Source organism: Megalops cyprinoides, chromosome 22, assembly GCF_013368585.1.
Source record: "Megalops cyprinoides isolate fMegCyp1 chromosome 22, fMegCyp1.pri, whole genome shotgun sequence".
Lineage (NCBI taxonomy): Eukaryota > Metazoa > Chordata > Actinopteri > Elopiformes > Megalopidae > Megalops > Megalops cyprinoides.
Genome location: NC_050604.1, coordinates 8,807,708 through 8,828,738, shown reverse-complemented (window position 1 = coordinate 8,828,738; position 21,031 = coordinate 8,807,708). Strand labels below are relative to the sequence as shown.

Sequence of the window (21,031 nt, the reverse complement as noted above, 5' to 3'; positions counted from 1 at the left end):
ATCAAATTCTTGCTTCTTTTGTGTCAGCCACTCCTAAAAGGTGACATCCAATAAGCTGAAACCACTGCCTGATTGCTTTGCATGTGGTGGCAAGATTGCTGGTTTCTGCATACATGTAGCACTCGTAGGTGAGAAACTATATCCATGCAGAAACAGAAAATGTACAATTTTATGCACGGGTTTCACAAACTCTTGGACAGGTGTACATCAGAGATTGTGGTGACCTGGGAATGCTAAACAGGCAGAGTGCGACCATATGCAAAAGGTGGGAGTGGGATATGTAGTCTGGATCTGGCTAAACTATACTGTAAACACAAAATGGAGGATAGTGATCATGAAGCTGTGTTATTTCTCCTGCTTAATTTCTGTTGATCTCAATAGGGTTTATGAGACAGGTTTATATCAGGTAAAAACCTATGCTTTTGAAGGCTGACAGTTTGTAGATTTTACTGGGTCGGGCAAATGAACATGAGGAGAATGCCAGTGTTTTTTTGTTGTTAATTCACATTACTTCAGGAAGTTTCTGTTTAATCATGACTTCTTTTTCAGTGTTAATTTTATGTTATTAGTACACTCCTAAAATATATATATATATATATATATATATATATATATATATATATATATATTTTTTTTTTTTTTTTTTTTTTTTAAGGAGTGACAGACGTTTAAATTTGGCACAATCCAGATTTTACAAGATTTGTAATTTCTCACAACTGGTCTGCATTCTTCATTAATTATATAACGTATCGTACATTACGTAACGTATATTATATATAATGCAATGATTATATGATTATATATATACAGTATACTTTTCTGTGTTCACTTCTGAACATACTGTAGGAACAAACCAGAACCACAGCTGTTAAATATGAAATCAGGGAAGTCAACCTTCTTGAATGAAGTGTCTTTGCCGATTGAAATAATCCTTCGAAACCCCCACAATCCTGTGCGAGCCAGACGAAAGGACTACAGCACAGGAAAATCACACACCTATGGCATGCCAGCTAACCGTGTAGTCACTGCTTGATTATTAGGAGTTACTGTAAAGTAGGTTGTTGGTTACTGAGGACAGGAATGCCTAGACCCATAGATAAAGAAATCCTCTGCACTGGATCGTCCAATCCCTGCTCTCTCTCCACTCGCCATGACGCGTCAGGACATGGTACTAAACCGATTAAGAGAAAAAGAATTCTCGCCTGCTGACAGCAAGTGAATATCATAGACGGCAGTGTTGACGCTAGAAGGTAGCAAACCAGCATTTAACACAGCAGCTATACAGACGGGATCGTGGTGCTTCCGTCGAATTTGACTGCTTTTTAGCCTTGGTAGTTGTGCGCGGATCTGCGGAGTAAAACAACGTCTTGAAAACACAGCAGTCGCAGGTCAGTTGCTAACTGTCTTCCCCCTGCTTTTAGTTCTCTGTAACATTACCAAAAAGGCCTAAGTACCAATGTCGTAAATTACGTGCACGGTCGGCTAAATCGGTAAAGACACCGAAACGATAACCACGAATACATGTTTTGTCCTGTTGTCCAGCTGTTAAATTAGATGGCTATTATGAACATAGCCGGCTAGCCGATAGCCTCCTTAAATCGGTCCAAATCGCGATAGCAAATCGCAAACGTGGCTCGTTTTCTAGCTGCGTGTCATATTTTGGTACGTTATAACTAAGGGCGTATTTAGCCATTGTGCAATGGGCTTAACGCTTCTAATTACACATTATTAAACACGGACAACTGTTTTATAATTGCTAACTAACTGGCTATCAACGCTAGCTTCAGTGTCATGTAGCTTAGTCAACGCAGACGTTTGGTCAGATCGAAATTAAAGGTATATGTACATCAGAGTTTTGAACCGCAGTGTTAACTTGGTCATGCAGTTACTTTCTCGCAAAGTTTGTAGTCCCATTCTAAAGGTTATTTGATTTTCTTCCAGAAAGTATCACTCCATCTTGATCGCTCCGAGGCAATTCTGGTGGGAGTTCGGGTTTTCCCTACAATGTTGGGGTGCATCCAAAATCGCGCAAGCAGACAGGACCGTGGAGATGTGCTGTAGATTATGATGGAAAGAGTTACATCTCGACATAGAAGACTCAAAGAAATGCCATTCCTGGATGATGTACGGAAATCGGCAAACTGGCCTCTGTTCTTTAGTGTCTGAGAAGCCGCTCTGATTTTTATTTTCAGTCTCACAGTGGTTCTTTGTGAGATGGAGCCTCCTGCAAAAAATGAAGGCGACGTCTTGCCTGCATTGAGACCCGACCTGATTAAAGCGGAGAGAGAAGAATGGGACTCGTATGAAACCCAGAATAACACAGGAAACACAACACAAAATAAATGTGACGGGTGGTTCACAAGTGCAGAGGAGGCCCCTGGAACTAGTCTGGATTATAACATAATAAAAGTTGAGACTGACGATCTGGAGTACATTAAGCGTGAACAGCAACACTCAGATACACTAATAAAAACAGAGGCTGGTGAATTGGGCCTCAAGGAACCAGAGCAACATGTTATCCACAGACCCGATGAGTGTTCTGACTCTGCCTCCTATGCAGTAACACAGAGCGAATCCACCACGTGGTTTCCTCAGATCGAGACAGAGACGAATCATCAAATGCATGAAGCAGTGGCACCGTATTTTTGCACTGTGTGCACGCAGAGGTTTTATGATTTCCAGAGCTTAAAAGAACACCAACAGCTGCACTCGGGAGAAAAACAATACATTTGCTCAGAGTGTGGGAAGAGCTTCAAGAAGTCAAAAGCCCTCTTGAGGCATCAGCGCATCCACACTGGAGAGAAGCCATACTCCTGCACAGAGTGTGGAAAGAGTTTTGGCCAATTGGGAACCTTAAAGACTCATCAGCGAATTCATACCGGAGAGAAACCATACTCTTGCGTAGACTGCGGGAGGTGTTTCAACCAGTTAGAACATTTAAAAACACATTATCAAATTCACACGGGAGAAAAACCCTTCACTTGCACGCAGTGTGGAATGAGTTTTGGTCAGGCGGGGACTTTAAAGAATCATCAGCGCATTCACACGGGAGAGAAACCTTACTGTTGCACTGAGTGCGGAAAGAGTTTTGGGCAGTTGGGCACTTTAAAGACTCATCAGCGTATTCACACAGGAGAGAAGCCACACTCTTGCACAGAGTGTGGAAGACGCTTCAATCAGTTGGAACACTTGAGAACACATCAGCGAACTCACACAGGAGAGAAACCGTACCCTTGCACCAAATGTGGGAAATGCTTCAATCAGTTAGAGCACTTAAGAACTCATAATCGAATTCACACGGGAGAGAAGCCCTATTCTTGCACAGTGTGTGGAAAGAGTTTTAGTGCCTTTGGAACATTTAAAGAACACCAACGAATTCACACAGGAGAGAAACCGTACGTTTGCACAGAATGTGGAAAGAGCTTCAGGCAGTTGGAAAGCTTGATGAGACATCAGCGAATTCACACAGGAGAAAAACCATACTCCTGCAATGTGTGTGGAAAGAGATTCAGTCAGTCAGGAAACTTAAAACATCATCAGCGAAATCACAAGAAAGAATCCACCGAAGCAAAGAGTGTTGTTAGTGCTCAGTAATCAGAGCTTGGGACCTGAATCAGCCCTCCTACTTTGCACTTTGCCATTTTAATAACAGATGTAAGAGTTAACTAGTTATCTTAGTTTATACAATACTGTACGATAATGTGGGAGACCAAATACACTTGACCAAGCTTATAATCGAATAACACAAAGTAACTGTTTTAAAGTAGTCCAATGAAGTTCATTTTAGAGCCCGCTGATTTTTTTAAATCAACGTCTCAGAATGTATTAATTGATTCGCTGATTGCTTTGTTATGTATTTCATTGCATTATAATAAGTACATAATAAAAACAGTGACACAAGGTAAAAATACATAAATTGAGCATAAATTTCATTTCATTAAATGAAAACGGTGAAAGAGCCAGGTGGTTGGCTCAGATGAATTATCATTTCAACCTTTACTGTTTAATGAATAGCTTTCTGTTCTGCATGCTCCAAGTAATGCCTAAACACTGTTCTGTCTCTTTAAAGTAACAGTGTATTCAGGCTTTTGATTACTATACTTGCAATTATGGATTGCGAAACTTAGCTGTGGATGAAATGAGAATGGAGTAAGAAAAACAACATTCCATTCATTAGCCATGTCGTTTGCGAAAGCAGAAATGTGGAGTTATCATTTTTAAGTGATTTTCAGAAAAGAAGCTTTTCACATCCTTCCGTAGTGTTTTACTGCATATACAGCTCCAACAACTCCTTCAAAAGACCTCAGAAAGCCTTACGCCAGGGGCTGACAGCTACAGTCCTGCAGAGTTGGAATTTGGTTTACAGCTGAGCTCTTAAACAGACGTTTGAATCAGCTTTTGTCTGATTAGCTGAAAAACCAGGACCACTTGTAGCAGGCAGCCTTTACAGATCGTGCAGCTGACAGGCAGTCACATCTTTAGCTCGGCACAAGGTTAATCTTTAAATTTGGCAATAGTGGACGCCGCTCTAAGGTGGACTTTGGAGTCGCCGTAAACTCCCTCATTTGCCAGATCCCAAACCGCGTTAAACACTTTGACTCACTTTCTGCACTGCTGCTTCTGAGGCGTACTCTTGCCTGTTCAATTCTGCTGGAGCGACACTGGTGCCTACTTCTGGTGTGATGTGTATGCATAAACCAGTCGACCCAAAGCCCAGATCTGTTTTGAAATTAAAGTGAAAGGAAAATGTTGTTGAAAACGTTTTTTGGATCTGTGTGAGCAGTAAGAGAGAGTCTGGACATTTTCGTGAAAGGATGTTAAGCAATACAAGGAGGCACCAGAAAAAAAGAAGAGGTGAAGAAGTGGCTTTAAATATTTAAAATAAAAAAACTGCAGTATTCAGTGACTCAGAATTGCTTAAAGAAGTCAAACCAGCCTCCTTTACACCTGTGACAGCGGAATCCTCACCACTGCACAACCTGTGGAAAGCATGAAGATGCCTGATAAGATAACTTGAAAGAACTTGTCACGCCCACTGCTTTGAGCTTCGTCTTTGTATCGCCTCAGGTCATGTTCACGGAGCTTGTTGTCAACACAGATTGTGACTGCAAGCACTGAAACTTGTGATCACAGATTCTGACTGCAACCACTGACTCTGGGTCAGTTATACCTTTTTTCCTCAGGCGGTTGGATTCAGGATTAGGGGGTCGCACAAGTGGTCGTGGATTTTTTTATTCTAGATGGAGAGGGCCTGGGTTGTCATTACCACTGCTGAGGTTAAAAGGACAACTTGACATCTTAGGACAAGAGGACTGAGCCAAAGTCTGCATCATCTCTTTGACAAGATTGGGGTTATATTTTAACAGTGAAGGACCCTCAAAGGTTTTGACTGGGATGGGAATAATATAAGTTACTGGGTGGCTCTTTAAGGTTTTATTGAAGCTGAATTTTACTGTCCTTTCCAAAGCTTCCATCAAAGCATGCTTGTATTTCACATATCAATGTGTTTGGCTGCTTTATATGGTATACATATCTATTGGTAGTAAAATTCAAGAGCTTAACTGTATATTTAAGGTTGGCAATGTTTTCATGGTTTGCATTCTATGTAAATAAAATGATAGCCATGAAATCATTGGAATATCGGTATAGAATTTGCACATATTCAAACAGGATACTTTATTTTGGTAGGGTTACGAAACATTTAGGTAATAAATTGGTAATCAGAGAAGTATTTATTTTTTAAGGTTTTTTGTTGGTGCTACCAAAAAAAAAGCTTAGACAATACAACCAGTAATAGAAAGCACTTTGTGATTATGAAATCATCATCTATATCTGTAACAGGTTGTGAATAATTATTGTTGTGAATTGTCATTCAATAATTCAATAGCTATCAATGTGATTGTGGAAAAAAATGTACATTACATAACATATTTATGGTTTGTAGCATAAAAAAGACCCCTTTGGGCTGCGAATGAGAGGGAAAATTAAAAAGTGTCAGTGATTTGTTGTTTTGAAGGAGCTAAAGTCTGAACTACTTTCAGTGCAAAACTGAGTTTCACATTCTATTTCAGTACTACATATTTCTCTCTTTTGGGGGTGGGTGGTGGGATGTATAACTTAGCACCTAGCTTTACCAGCAGCCTCTGAAATATTATTTTGTGGCGATCTTAAGGTATTAGCATCGGTACTTGTCTGAATTATCTACATAATTCAATCTCGACTTCAGCATGGAAAAGTGGAATAAGTACAAGTTTTACCATTAGGGGGCGACATTACATACATTACATTAGCGTTTAGATAAGGACTGAATAACGGTAACTGAAATCTTAAGTCTTAAGTCACGGTATTGCTGCACGAAACCATTCTGCTTTTCATCATTGTGAGGGCAAATTTTCCATGTGTCACAGGGCATTATCTTAATATTTCTGCCTCATCTTATCCAGCAAAGTTGTCACGGAAGCATAATATTTCATCTTTTAAACTGAACTTTCTTTGTGTTCTTCCATTCGTAAAGAGTGTAAACTCGACCTGTTTGAAACCAAGGGATGAAGAAAGGGTTGTGTCAGCATTCCTGATTTATAAGCATGGAGTAACACACAAAGTCAGCCAGTCAGTAATGTTTCCAGGAAAAGGCCTTGACATGAGATAGGGCAAAGGCATGCCTTTCTCTCACCTCTCCCTTTGTGGACATTGCTGAATTGCGTGTGACATGACACTATTTATTGCAGATGTCAGCATTCAGGGCAATTATCATAGCTGACATTTATATATATAGCTGACAATATATATATATATATATATATATATATATTAGATTATTATTACATTACCCATGCAATGTCAACAGGCATGAGAATGAAACGGATCACCTTGCTGACACGTATACCTATCATGATGTTTGGAATGCCATTACCTTGAGTGTATATTAGTGTTATGCAAAATACAATTTTTAATCTGTGGGTGAACTGGAATAGACGTAGGAGGACTTTCCTTGGACTTTCACATGTGAAGACGTGGCCAGTGACATCATCTTTAGCCACCACATTATACCACATCATCCATTCGATCCCTGAAGGTGATCTCCCTCTGTGAATAATAACATCAAAGAGCAGTTTTGATTTTAAATAGAGAAGGATTGTGTTAATAAGGCGCTTAGGTTCAAACCTGTCCATCACGTGTCCGCAGACAACGACCTTCGTTGGCACTGAACCTCATAATTTTTATGGAAGAGATGAGCCCCACCTACCTGAGCAAGTGTAACATCAAACATGAGTGGATCCCAATATGCTGTCTGTTATTAATCCCAAAACACCCAAAACAACCCTCTTGGAAATTGCTTAAATTATTAATTTCACAAGTATGGAAATTTTAAGGATTTTTCATTGGTTTTCATTTTTGTCATTTGACACCCTTCCCTGCTCCCCAGCCCTGTACAACCCTTTATTGGATGACCCTGGATTCCTCTGATTGGTCAGCTGTAACTCGTGCTGAGAGCTCATTGGTAACACATTTTCATTCATTGGTTTACCTCCCATACTTGAAGCCCAGAGAGATTAATAGGGTCCACGCTTGGGCTCACATTCTGATCTGAGTAGGTTTAACATGCCTGGGCAAAGGAGGCTTGGACACTTAGGCAAGTCCAACCCAATGTTACTATCTCAGAGAGTGGGACAGATGCACTCAGACCAAACACAGGCTAAGGGAGCAATGTGTTTATGGGAGCTCTCCACCCCACCTTAGGCTTGCTGTAGACAATTATGAGCAGCACAAATGAATGCCAGTGCATACAACAAACAGCACCTGACCCCCTCCCCCCCAAAAATTTGCTATTCACAGAAGCCCCAGCCTTCCTCCATGTCATGAGATACCCCTGCCGTGTTCTCCCAAAAACAGCACCTGACCATGACAAGCCCTGTAGTCCCATTTGGCAGATATATCCACCTGTACCCTCCCTTTAACTGTCCCCCAAAGTGACACATTCTGACAAACAGCAATTAAGTGTCCTTTCACACCAATACACACAACATGTGTATGTTTATTATTTAGAGAAAGGCAGATACAATGTGCAGTATATAATAAAAACCTGTATTAGTGGTCCATAATCCAAAACTGAGTACAAAATAGAACCTATCTCGTGAAACTGGAGACAGATCTATGTTGTTCAGCCTCTGAATTTGATCTTTGGTGTTCTGTTTAAAACCGTGCTTGAAATTCTCCCTCCCTTGAAAGCTAGGTAGGACTATGATAGTCCTCCGTTTAAGGGCATTCAGGTATTGAATAGAAACCAACTATAAGCACAGACTTTCTCAAAAAGGAGTACAGAGTAACATGATAGTCGAAGCAGTAGCACGGTTTAACGTGACGGAGTGCTCTCAAAGTGGAGTGCAAAGCTACTCCTGGCTGTGCTCGCCAGAGACACTTGCATGCAGTACAGTGCTTATGTTTAAAATTCTAGCCTGGGTACACGACAGCATATTAATATAATTTAAACTAAATGAAAGAAAGAGGGACAGAAGTTGTCGTTCATTGCAAGTAAGCTTAGTTTACAGAATTTTCAGATTAAAAAAGGCTACATCTTACTCATACAATAATTGCCCACCACCTGAACTATCCTATAACCATCCCATCATACAGTATTGAATTTCTTTTAAACTTAAGCTGTCACACACATGCTCAGATAATCCCATAATGCATTGGCTGTGGGCCCTACTCAGCTGTCTGTCTCCAGCTACCCACCCCACAATGGCTTGTGAAAGTCTTTTCAATATGGCTTGTCAGGTACTGTACAAGGGACACCCTCGGGGGAACGTGCTTAAATAGGACACTGAAGGGTGAGGTATCCGCCATCTCCTTGTCTTTCCTCAGGCGGTGGTGGGGTAGGAATTTCTTCGTTAAAGGCGAAAACCCATTTGATGTACATGGAAAATAAGATATAGCATATCAACCCTGCCTACAAAAAAAATACACTCGGAAGCTTTTGCAGATATTGTATACTGTGAGATAATATGTTTGTCTGTGAAAAAAAGTGCTATTTTCCCCCTCACAGTGCTGCTGTATAAGAGCACTCTGAGCGGGGAAGGACAGTCACAGTGGACAGCAGGTTATGTGTTGTGTTGGCAGCATTTGCATGGTGACTGTGGGTGCATGTGTGCCGTTTGGTTTCTCCTCTGCGTGCGGGTCTCCAGCAGGGTGGGGTGGTGCTGCTCCCAGTCCTGCCGGGGGCCTCCCCCGATGTGCACGCCGCCGACCTCCTCACAGCTCGTCCTCGTTAGCTGCACGGAGGCGCAGCGAGAGAGAGTCAGGGAGGCAAGGAGAGGGGAGGGGACACACGGAGAGAGTCAGAGACATGGAGAGAGGAGGGTACACCCAGAGAGAGATCAAAGACAATGAGGCAGAAAAGCAAAGAGAGAGAGAAGGGGAGACACAGAGAGATAGACAAAGAGAATCAAGGAGACACACAGCAAGACAGAGACACAGAGAGATGGAGAAACACACAGAGAAGCACAGTGAAACACAGAGATGTAGAGAGGCACAGCGAGAGGCAGAGATAGAGAAACACAGAGGTAGACACAAAGAGACAGACAGACACAGTGAGACATAGACAGACACAGACAGACACAGAGACTCAGTGTAACACAGAGACAGAGATACACACAAACACGGCATTACATTACTCACAGCAGTTGGTATTGGGGCCTCCAAAACCACCCTGCATTTCCCCCACAGTTTAGTTCTGTACTTGTTCTTAGCTTTGTTTTGTTTTGTTTTCCCTTTCTTTTTCACACTAAGCTCAATAATAGCTTTGGCGTGTATATGCAGCAACCCTTTCCAGGCCTCCTTTGTTTTTTTTTTTTTTTTTTACCAAAAGCTTTAGGCAAACCACAAATGAGCTTAGCGAAGGGATAATCTCTGTGAGGTGCTCGGAATGCACCGCCAAGGGCTCTGGAACATTTAGGATCCGCCTTGGGCCTCCACCTTTTAAAAGGAAAATAATGCAAATTTCTGACCTTTATTTTCATAAAGTATCCATCTGCACACGCAGCCCTGAGCGCTCCCTCATGAGCTCTGCATCTGTCAGTGCATGCAGAGGCAAATCCCAATTACACGCCCCCTTCTCCTGATGACAGACGAGTGATCTGGGCCAAGCACGGGCACGAGATGGCGTGTTCGAGCAGGAGCAGCCTGAGACGAATTCCTCAACCCGGCTCTTCAGAAACAGGCATACAAATCGATCGAGGCAGCCAATCGGCCTCCTTAGCCGATCATGTGTATGCAGAAAAGGGGGAAAAGTGGCATCTCGGGCGGTCCCACGACAAAAAAGAAACCCAGGGAAAGTGCTTGGCCAGACACTTGTTTCCAAATTTGAGGTCACTGGTGCGTGTCTGTGCTTTGACAGCCCAGCTTGCGCACCTTCCTCCTGGGGTCTGTTGTCAAACGCTTGTTGGCATCTTCCCAACCAAAAACATTCCGCAAAGATGCCAACAAGATCTATGTGTCGAGTGACACGCGTTGGAAGGGAAGCTAGTGACCTGAGGGCACCCTTTTAATGTGCGAAGAGAGGGTTGTGTGCAGCCGTGTCCTCATGCCTGGTGCTAACGGGGTGCTTAGGGGTGCATTGCACCCTTACAAGGACCTCAGTGCACCCCCAGTTGTCTCCTTACATCCTGATGTCTACATAGTACTTATGACTTTATGTACCCCTCCCCTGGACTGCAGCTGCGCCCCTCTGTAGTTTCTCTTGGTGCCGAGCGTGCATGTCCTCACCTTTCTTTGTCGGGATGTCATCGATTGACGCCACCACGTGGATGCTGCCCACCGCCGACGCCTCGCCCTTGGCGTTCATGGCGTGGCACTCGTACGACCCGCCGTCCGCCTCGGTCAGCGGCGAAATCTGCAACACACACCCGGTTACGGTCTCCCTCTCGACCGCAGTAACAGGAGGTGCAAAAGCTGCTGGGAGTGTCGTTGGTTTTCCAAGCTACTTGGGCGATGCAGACTTGCAAAAGGGCTCTGTGCCCCTGATTAGAACTAGAAAGCATTATGATCCCTGAGGACAAATGGCTGCCGCCATTGGCTGTGGAGGGAACGCCTGCCACCACGGATGCATGGGTAGCTAAGCCTTGTTTACACTGCAGACTTCCTGAATTCACGCTTCCACCTTGTGAGGACATGTGATCTTTCACAGAGAGGGTCCGAAATCTTAGACGATTCTTTGCTTCCTGTCCCCATTGGAACAAGGTCACTTGCCAGGGCCACAGATGTTACCCCCTCTGTGGAGAATAGACTGATCCTCAAAAACAATGCTGGTAGCTTATTGTGTAACGTGCAGAAACGAAGTACTTTTCTGAGCCTGCCATATAACAGACTCAATGTAACAAAGTCAATCATTAAGGACAGTGATGCAGGGCTTAATGGTGTTCACTTGTACTGTTTTGAGATTTTAAGTAAGTGTGACAAATCAGACAAAATCGTCTGGGATTTGGATTGTGTTAAATATGAAGAGTCTGAGGATGGCATTTGTTATATTTGTAACAATAATTCTCCCCATACTTGTACATTAAACTAAGAAATCCTCACAGGCCTACTATGTGAGGAAGGTATCTCATGAGTTTTTGGGGTTGTTTGGTCATAGATTTTGGCCAAGCGCCTCCGTGTTTGGGACAGAGGGTCCAGCAGTGTGTTTGTGAAAAGTGGGACATGTGCTCACCAGGACCCAGCCGGTGACCTCGTGTTTTTCGGGGCCCCCTCGTGTCTGCACGGCCAGGTTGTCTCTGTCACCAGGAAGCAGGGCTGCCTTTCCTTTGGTATTGGGAGAGATCTGGCACACAATGACATGTGACGACACATCAGTCGATCAATTGATCGAAATTTATTTGCATTAGCCCACATTTACAATTGCAGTTTTACAAAACCCTGGACAAAGTATGTTCCAGAGGGAATCCAGAGGGAATCGAAAAACCTAAAAACCCAGAGGCATTTGGGGAAGAACTGGAATTAAAACAAATTAAAACAACAGTAGTATTAACAAAATCAGTGCCCTGGAGATAATCCTACCCTTGCACAACAGCATTTTTTATTTCAAATAAATAAATCAATGCACGGCAGACAAACAGAAGTGGTGGGTGGTTGGCCAACAAACGATGATTCTTTGCCAGCAGACTTCATGAAGTCATGAGGAGTTAATGATTTGCCACAACACAAGAGCAGGTTCAACTGGTACAGGATACCATTTCACTGCACATAAAAAAGCGTTCAACTCCAATTAATTCCACTCCAATTAAATTTTTACTGTATGTTTTTAACGAATGGAACTCTTCCATTATATTCTTCTCAGTGCTAAAGATAACTATTCATTTGTGGGAATTTGATTTTTTTTTTTGGTTTTAGCATAACATCAAATTGCATACAAGACAATATGCAGCTGAACAAAATAGAACTTAAAATGTAATGTGTACTGCTTATCATTAAATTGCTACATCTTTTTAAGCATATAAGGATAAGCAATGTTATCCCAGGTTTACATGCATTTCAGAATAACCCAAACTCACTCTTATTGTGAGGAAATCTCACTGAGTGCCCATTGTGCAGGAATTAAGTGTACAAAACTCACGCCAATTAAAGTATCAGAAGCAGTGACCCCTTACAGTCAAAATGGTGTCTTGTCCTTTCTGTGCGTAATAACATGCTATAAACACTCTTTATCATGGGGATGATATCCCACAGTCTAAGAGTTAAGTAGAGGTGGGAAATTTGAGCGCTGAATAGCCTAGACTTGATTAAGGTTATTAGATTTCATCTTTGCACGCAGAGTGAGAAAAAACCTTTGGTCACAGGGTGACTCCTATGCAGAATGATGGACATGGCCTTTGTCACCCTCTGCCCTGACTCTGGCGTGAGGGGCTGTCTGTTCTCATCCTCAGAGGGGTCGTGTGACACTGTGCCGGTGAAAGGGGCTTTGTCTGTGGGGGGAGGCCGGGGACCATGTCACATTCCTCATTCCTGGGGGCCGGCGGTCACGCCAGACGCCGAAGCTCCGCGCGGCACGGCAAGCCAGGCATGAGAGCGGTCACATGCCCCTCTCTCGGCATCGGGTGCGAGAGCCGTCTGCAGCCACGCCGCTGTACCTGATGAGCAGGGAGCCGGGCAGAGACCTGCCTGTGGCCTGAGGGGTTTGGGGGGGGGGGGGGGGGGGGTCTCTTAAAACGGCCATGCTCATCACTCTGACAGGCCACTCACTGTAATTAAACTCTTAGGGGGCCTGGAGAGAAGCCGATGATGTCTTGCCTTCACTGTAATGTTGTTTTCTCTCTTTTTCCCTGACTCAGCAGGGCTTTAGTGTGAGAAATCTCCCTCACATTTTTCTGCATGAGCTGCCGCGCAGCCTCGGGGCCCACGGGTTCCGTTTAACCCCCTGTGCGACAGCAAAGCTCCCGAGAGATCATGAACCTTACATTCGCCAGACTTTCGCGTGCCCTGTTACCACGCGGCACAGCACGCCCATTTTACCCGGCTTCAGCTTTCCTTCCCACAATGAAATTATACTGTTTGTGGTATCTTTTTAAGCTGATCAATGTTAGAATCACATTTGGTCCATTTGTGGTCATTTTGGTTCACTTCCAACTCATCAATTTCACACATCCTGGTTCTTCTTGACCTTTTCTTTTTTTCCCACCATCTTTTTCTGACCCCTGACTGAGAGAGGCTCTCTGTGGTTTTCTGTTGGCCTTTGGCAGCTTTTGACTGCCTGCCTTTCATTACAAATTCTTTGTGATCATATTTTCTCTTAGTCCCTTCTGAATGGTGCCTGCAAATCTATGGTCCACACTAATGCGTTTTACTCCATTTGGGGGACCAAAGAAAATCGATCTAGACTCTTCAAAGATTAAAAGTGTTTAAAGCGCAGGTACAGTAATTCAGTCTGAAGGCTTGGCCTGTCAGTGCTGCATTGTCTGGTTGTGATGGGATATAGTCTGCTTCCACAGCCCTTCCTGTTTCCTCTTCTGTGGCTATTGTCTCTGTGGCTAGTGTATTTACAGGGGCTGTGCATACAATTCATTGTACCTTTAAACAACTTTCCATATGCATCTACTGCACACAAAGAGCACAGGGCTCAACGGAAATGCTTTCAATAGTTTAGTTTCTCTCAGCATCCAATCTACCTGCTTTTTATCCAACAACTAATATTTTTGCCTAAAAGGCTGCATTTGTAAAGTAAGAGTTATTTATTTTAAGATATCCCAGACCTTGAAAAACAGTTATACGGGAATTATTTTAGTCATGTGTCTGTTTCAGGAATTATTAAGTCATGAAGATGCAAGGAATACATAAAAAACCCATTTCTATATTTCCAAAAATGTCCTTGGAAAATATTATACATTTGGATAGCCATTGCAGCCCAGAAATGTACTCTCACCTGAAGATGCTGTTGAAAAGTGTACCTGGTTCAGTATGAGAAACCTTATCTCTTATAGCCTTCCCCCCTCCCACTAGACACCTGTCCATCAGCAGTGCCCCGCCTACTTCACAGCTGCCCTACATCCCCATTGGTCACCTACCTTCTTCCAGGTGACGATGGGGGTGGGGACACCAATGGCCTCACAGCTCAGGAAGACCTGGGAGCCAGTCACATTCCAGATCTCTTTCGGAGGGGTCACAATGACAGGAGCTACGGAGGTGACATGGTTGATTTAAGCGCCTTCTAAATGCAAATCCATCTCAAAGTTCATCCTTCGCTCAGGGGAGGATGAAAAAAAGACATGAACTGAGAGCTGATGTAGACCAGGGTTTTGTAGTGGGCGGGGTTATCGTGGGCGAGTTGTAAAGGCTATTGCTCGGTTTGGCTTGCCACATGGATGGGACACTCCCACCCCGTCACATTAGACTCCAGAGGAATTCACGTCAATCCCCAGAGGTGGTTTCTGCTGGAATTGCCCTTGGGTAATGATTCCTGCCCAGCTTTGCACAGGCATTCCACTCAAGAAGTGATCCATGACAAGGTGAAATATTCCCCCATCATGCTGTCTGTGGGGCAGCTTTCAGCAGTGGCCTGCAAGCTAGTTAAAGACTGCCATCTAGAAGCAGATCAGACAGCAATGCATACAGCTTGACTGTAATATCTGGTACATGTGCTAATTCAGCAACCCAGAGTGAGCCGAGGCTTGAGATTGGACAGATAAAGTAAAATCAGCCAGTTAGCTCAACCTCAACAGGGAGCCTATTGCCACCTATATCTGCGCAGAAAAATGATGGAATATCAGAATCCTGCCACCTAAGACACCTGTATAGCAGAACATGTTTGGTCATGTTATGTTTCAAAGTTTTGAGTCACTCTTGTATTGCCTGAGGATATGTTTTTGTCTGTCGGCTTAACTGTAACTGATTTGTGCTGAAAATACGCTCCCTTGAGATTTGCTTGACTGTATCTGGTTGGAGGCGAAGCACAGACACCTCATTAAGATTACGAACATGACATACCATACCACATTTGTTTTGAAAAATAAAACACAGTTCCAGATATGAAATAAATTCACTTAAAAAGCCATAAAAGGTTCAGGCGCAGTCAGTCGTACACGCATATGACGGAGCCAGGATATTGGGGACTGTTTGACACAAACCCGTTTAACATGTTTGTTTTTTGAACTTACATTTTGACTACCCTTTCTGTTTTGCTCAGCATGACCTTCAATGCAAGCTGCCACGAGACATAAATTATATTAAGGTTCCTGTTACAGGACAAACACAGATGTAGCATCTCTAAAGCATTGTTCTGGTGGCTTCTGGGGGTCGAGTCAATAAATCATATTTCCCTCTGGAAATTTCCACCATTCCTGTCAAAGTGTTTCAAATTAAGAGCGTAAATCCGTGGATGAAGAAGTGAGGACAAACCAACACCACAGCCCTCTGCCACCATTAACAGTCAGAATCTCGAAATCCAATTATTTCTTCCTTAACACAGAGGCAATCATTTCCCCACGTTTCCTGTGAGCCAGGCCTTAAATGCTCATCGATCCCATTCGTGAAGAGACGGAAGAAAATACGGGGGCGATCATGTGACCCCCCCCCCCCCCCCCTTCTCCACCAATCAATGGTGGAGGTGAGAGAGCTCAGAGGCAGGTTGGGATTGGCGGGTCTTGCTTTAGGCTTGGGTGACCAGGCCCAGGTTATTTCCCTGCGGGCAGAACCCTCCCGCATCCTGCCCCTCTCGATTGTTCTTCATTTCCCCCCAACGGCGGTGGAGGGAAAGACCGCGGCTGCTGACGCCATCGTCACGTCGTGTTTGCTTTTCATTTCCTGAGCAACTGCACAGATGCTGGGGGCGATGACGGATTTCTTGGTTCCGCTAAATATTGCCGAAGACCCCCATCGTGCTCTCGCCGGGTCGCCTTCAGACGGCCTCAATAAACAACCGATTTCGCTATGGGAGCTTGTGGCAGGACATGGTTCCAGTTAAGCCGTTTCAGTTTCCCCTGGTGATCTGAAAAGGGCTTCTGGGGCTTGGGGGGTTGTTTGAGCACTGACCCCTTGTGAATGTCTTCATTCCCATACTTTCGAGTCTTGGCACATTGGTCAAATTCACCATTTATGGCTGGCCTGCTTAAAAATCCTCAGCAGAGGTAAAGAGAACATGTACTGAGAAAGCAGTTAAAAATATAGTTGGAGTTCACAAATAGCCTGAATATTGTTGATTGAACCCTGCTAGCGAACTCAGTTCTAACATCAGCTCTGTTATATTGAGGGAAGGTCACGCCATTTCAATGACATTAAAACTACGTTTGGGAAACATTTCATGTTCAGAGATTTTGCACGCCTCGCTTGTGTTCATTTCGGCCTGCCGGGTCGGGCTCCGCCCCGAACTGCTGCACACGGGCGAATTAGCTGGGGGCTGAGCACGGAATGCCGTTTCTGCTAACTGGGATGGTTTTTTTTTTTTCATTAACCAGGCCCATTCACTGGCTAATCCCGAGCCTGGCATGCAGTTATAATTAATCACGGGGGAGGGTTCACTGAGCCGAAACAGCCCAGCTTTGCTTTAAAACAACAGGTCTCGTCCCTGTCTCTGCAAGAGCTGACGATCATCTCCTTTCAGGCTCAAAGTCAAGCCCCCGCTGCCCTCCCCACCTCGCAAACCCCAAGACTGGAATTTCAGACAAACATGTCTATTCAGGGCCACTGAGCGGCTCAGGGTGCCACCCATTCAGGAAATGTTTGCTTTCGGCTTATCTCGCTTTGACACTGAGAAATGCCTTTGTCCGTAGTGTTGATTCCTTTTACTTTTGCTCCCTGTTTTGTTTACTTCCACACTATGCTCAGGTGAAGATATTACGGTTTTGTGGTTGCCAGTGAGATGTGGCTAGATTTCTACCAGATAGTCACCTGAGCTGATGCACAGTGTAAATGTTGTGTAATCATTCACCCTCTATGCACGTTCCACTTTCAGAGAGTCAAACGACGTTAGACTTGTTTGCAGTAAATTTCTTCACTGTACTGCTGTTGATGGCTAAAGAACAGGGCCTCTAAACCAGAGGTTGCAGGTTTAATTGCCTGATGAGACAAAGCCCCTGTATTCATGAGCAGTGCGCGTACCCTGAATGGCTTCAGCAAATTCAGTTACATGAATCAAGAAAATGTTAGTAATGTTACCCTCGATATCGGTGTCTATGGAGGAAATAAAAAGTGGTGTTGAGAAAAATTGTTATAGAGATCTGAAAAGTTGCCAGAGATATCTCAAAATATAAATACATTGATCTAACTATAAATCATGGTATGGGTAAACGTGGCAGATTTCCCCCACCTCCCTCCATTTCTGAAAGACTGAAAACAAAGAAGAAACACATTGCAACATTTTTTTTTTTTTTTTACAATTGACATCGACGACCACAACTTGTGAATCTACTTTAAATCGCAATCAGGAGGAACACAGATTGTAGTCAACAAAACATTATTTAAACACGACAAACGCTGCCTAATTTTAATAATCTTTGCTGTAATGTACATTCAGAGAAGTTAAAGATACCTACTGTCTGGAATCACTGTGAACTCAGGTTCAAAAATCTCTCCCGTGTCACAGCTGAATCTGCAGCACGCTGTTCAGCCGTTTAATGAGCAAGGGTCAGTTCAACATTTCTAAGGTTTGATACACTTCTTGACAGAATCCCTAATGCTTCTTTTTAAAGGGAAATTTCAGATAACACTGACGTTATTTACAGAAACAATATGATTTATATTTTAAAAGAGAAGTTCTGGGTGGTGGGACAGTATAAGGTCCCTGTCAAACTAAATCACCGCTGTTGCAGATTCTGAAATTGGGCAGAGTATTTCATCGGTCTTCCTGTTTATTTCCTGATTACTTTAAGAGTGGTCAGAAGTATGCGGGACGTGAGATGTCTCATCCGTCCATTATTTTCATTTTTCATTGGTGGACGATTTCAGACACGGGAAAACACAACATGGGCACTGAAGGGGGTTGGCAATATATAGATTATGTATGTTGGCAGTATGACTTCTTAAAACTGTTAATTTTTAATTATGAGTGCGTGGCTACCCGAAAATGATAGCTTATCCTGTTAGTTGTAGCTTATTCAACAAATAAATTAATCCATCTCTCCCTGCATGTAAAAAAAAATCTCTATTGAAAAGTATACTTACCACACCTCGTTTTTCTACCTAAATGAGTACTTTTTCCCCAAGAAGCCTAACATCACATTACATTAATTACATTGCTGTTCTTCTCTGTAACAACTCTACAGCCTTACATTACTTACATAGTATGTAGGCCTATTTATACATCCGAATTTACCTGGCAAACCAAATTGTCGCATCTGGCAATCTTAGGGTTACAACACCTGCACCTTAGTAATAGTTCTACATTATTATAAATGAAAATAAAGAAAATGTTAATATGATTGGCACCAGGAGGGAAGACACACGGAAAGCCCTAACTAAATGAAAGTGGCTGCATCCTTACCTTGTGCGCATTTTCCCTTATTGAGTACCTTGATTTCAGGTTTCTCCTCGCTTACGGCTTTGAGACTGGCACCTTTCAAATCACAGCCAGTTTTGTATGTCACCCCATCGGTGCCGCACACTTCGTAGTCGCTCTTGCAGACGCAGATACCGAGTTTGCTGTTTTTCTCCTCCTCGTTCTTCACGCACTCCATTCCGGAGGCGCATCGCTTGGCGGACGCTCCGCGCCCCCCGCACGGCTCTCCCAGCCCGGCGGCGCAGACCTCGCAGCAGCCGCAGCCGTCCAGAATGGCGCCGAACTTGCACCCCTCGGTCGGGAGAGGGGCGCATTTGCTGATCTCACACGTACCGCAGCTCCGCGCAACGCGCCCGGACGCCGCGGTGGTAAAAGTTAACGAAACCACGAGAACAAAAAGCGTGAGCATCTTGTCGGCACCGTAAGGTTCTACACGTTACCTTGACAGCCGCCAGCAACCAGCACACTGGAGACGCGCTCCTCTCTGCGCTAACTTTAATGAAGTTTGAAGTTCAACCCCGCCCCGAAAACTGAGCTGCGCTTGCTGCTGATTTCCCATGTACATGACACCACTTGAAATATGTTAGGATAATGGCATGCGCGTCTGAACTGGCTGTATCTTAACGAGATAGTATTTATATTAATATTAAAACACTGAGTAAGATTTCACTCTCTCAGTCTTCTTTTAGCGACTTTGTAAATGAAGTCCATGTGCAAATGACACACATCTTATACATGATATTCCATTCGGCGATGTAGGACATGAGTACTTCATGGTGTAATCGTTGTTTACATGTCGGTATTAGAAAACTCTTATCATCTGATATTTCAACAAAAGAAGTCCTGTGTCCTTAAGAATAGAATCATATTTTCCCGACAAATTCTTGGGCGACTTTATGCGAGGATCACGCTGTAACGCTCTCATGTGAAACCTTTTTCTCAGACGAGCTAATTGGCAAATGGTCACTGGTCCAGAAGAGAAATATTTGAGGTCTCAGGAGACAAACAGTCTTATTTATTCATCTGACATTCCTGAAGCAGGACCCCCCCCCCCCCCTCTGCTGGAAAATGTTTTGATAAAACAAGTCACACACTGCCTGGCAGGGGCAGCTCTTCCTTTTGCGTCATGAGATTGGCTGTACACTACAGAAATGCCAGGTCTCGAGGGTGATGCAGTCTTCGTTACATGGGGGCGCTCTTCAAAGGGGATAGTAGGTGTGTGCGTGTGTTTTCAGGTTGGGTACGGGGGCATCTTGCCCGGGACATACCACACTGTCATAGACCCACATAAGACCCACAATGCACCTCACTGTAATGGAACTTGAAGCTGTGTGCACCACCAGTCAATTTCAAAGGTAAACAGAGATAAACAGTGATAAAAAGGATAAGTACCTTTAAGATTAAAAAATATTAAATCTTTAAAATAAGGAGAGCATAACGCCATACCATATGTGGTGGCAAACCGCTATGGTTGATTTAGGATTAGATGCATTTTGTCAGTACATTGGCAAGAATATATCCAATACTACCCAATACAGTCTACAGATGTCTATGGGGTTTGTTGTTTTCTCTGAGAGGTGGGGTTTAAAGAAACTATATGAAAAAATAGGTCAAGGGTGGATCTTGAGAGGAATTTGACAGATATTTCTGACATCTTTACCTTACCTGTCACACACACACACACACACATACACACACACACAATTCTTGTTTCCTTTGCTCGATTCTGAAGCTTCAGTCACAAAGTGTGCCTCTGTTTTCATAGAATGACACACACACACACTTCAGTTTGAGCGAATCCAATTTTCTCGTAAAAGGAATACCCTCACTGTAGGCTGACAGAGTATCATTGCTGTTATGCTGCCAGCCACTTCATGTAACAGTACAGCTGCTGCTACAACTCACATTATTTCCATGCAATGCACTCTATGAAAATTCCCTTTGTTACGACAGCTGTATTAAATAACATTGATTGCATTGTGCGGTGCTGCACAAACACCAAACTGGACTTTCATCACTTTTAAGCCATTGAGAAATCCGTCCCTTCACCAT

General features: G+C 43.6%; 2 protein-coding genes across 2 annotated transcripts; one reads left to right on the top strand and one right to left on the bottom strand.

The window, feature by feature from the left end:
* The first annotated feature begins 970 nt into the window (after positions 1-970).
* On the top strand, positions 971-3,788 carry LOC118769570 (zinc finger protein 501-like). Its single transcript, XM_036516715.1, has 2 exons — positions 971-1,388; positions 1,942-3,788. The coding sequence occupies exon 2, from the start codon at positions 2,215-2,217 to the stop codon at positions 3,592-3,594; it is 1,380 nt and encodes a 459-aa protein (XP_036372608.1). The 5' UTR covers positions 971-1,388; positions 1,942-2,214; the 3' UTR covers positions 3,595-3,788.
* A 4,211-nt stretch (positions 3,789-7,999) lies between these two features.
* LOC118769990 (insulin-like growth factor-binding protein 7) lies at positions 8,000-19,472 on the bottom strand. Its single transcript, XM_036517432.1, has 5 exons — positions 18,965-19,472; positions 14,556-14,665; positions 11,708-11,818; positions 10,765-10,891; positions 8,000-9,272 (listed from the first exon to the last, which is right to left on the bottom strand). The coding sequence occupies exons 1-5, from the start codon at positions 19,386-19,388 to the stop codon at positions 9,253-9,255; spliced, it is 792 nt and encodes a 263-aa protein (XP_036373325.1). The 5' UTR covers positions 19,389-19,472; the 3' UTR covers positions 8,000-9,252.
* Positions 19,473-21,031: the final 1,559 nt, after the last annotated feature.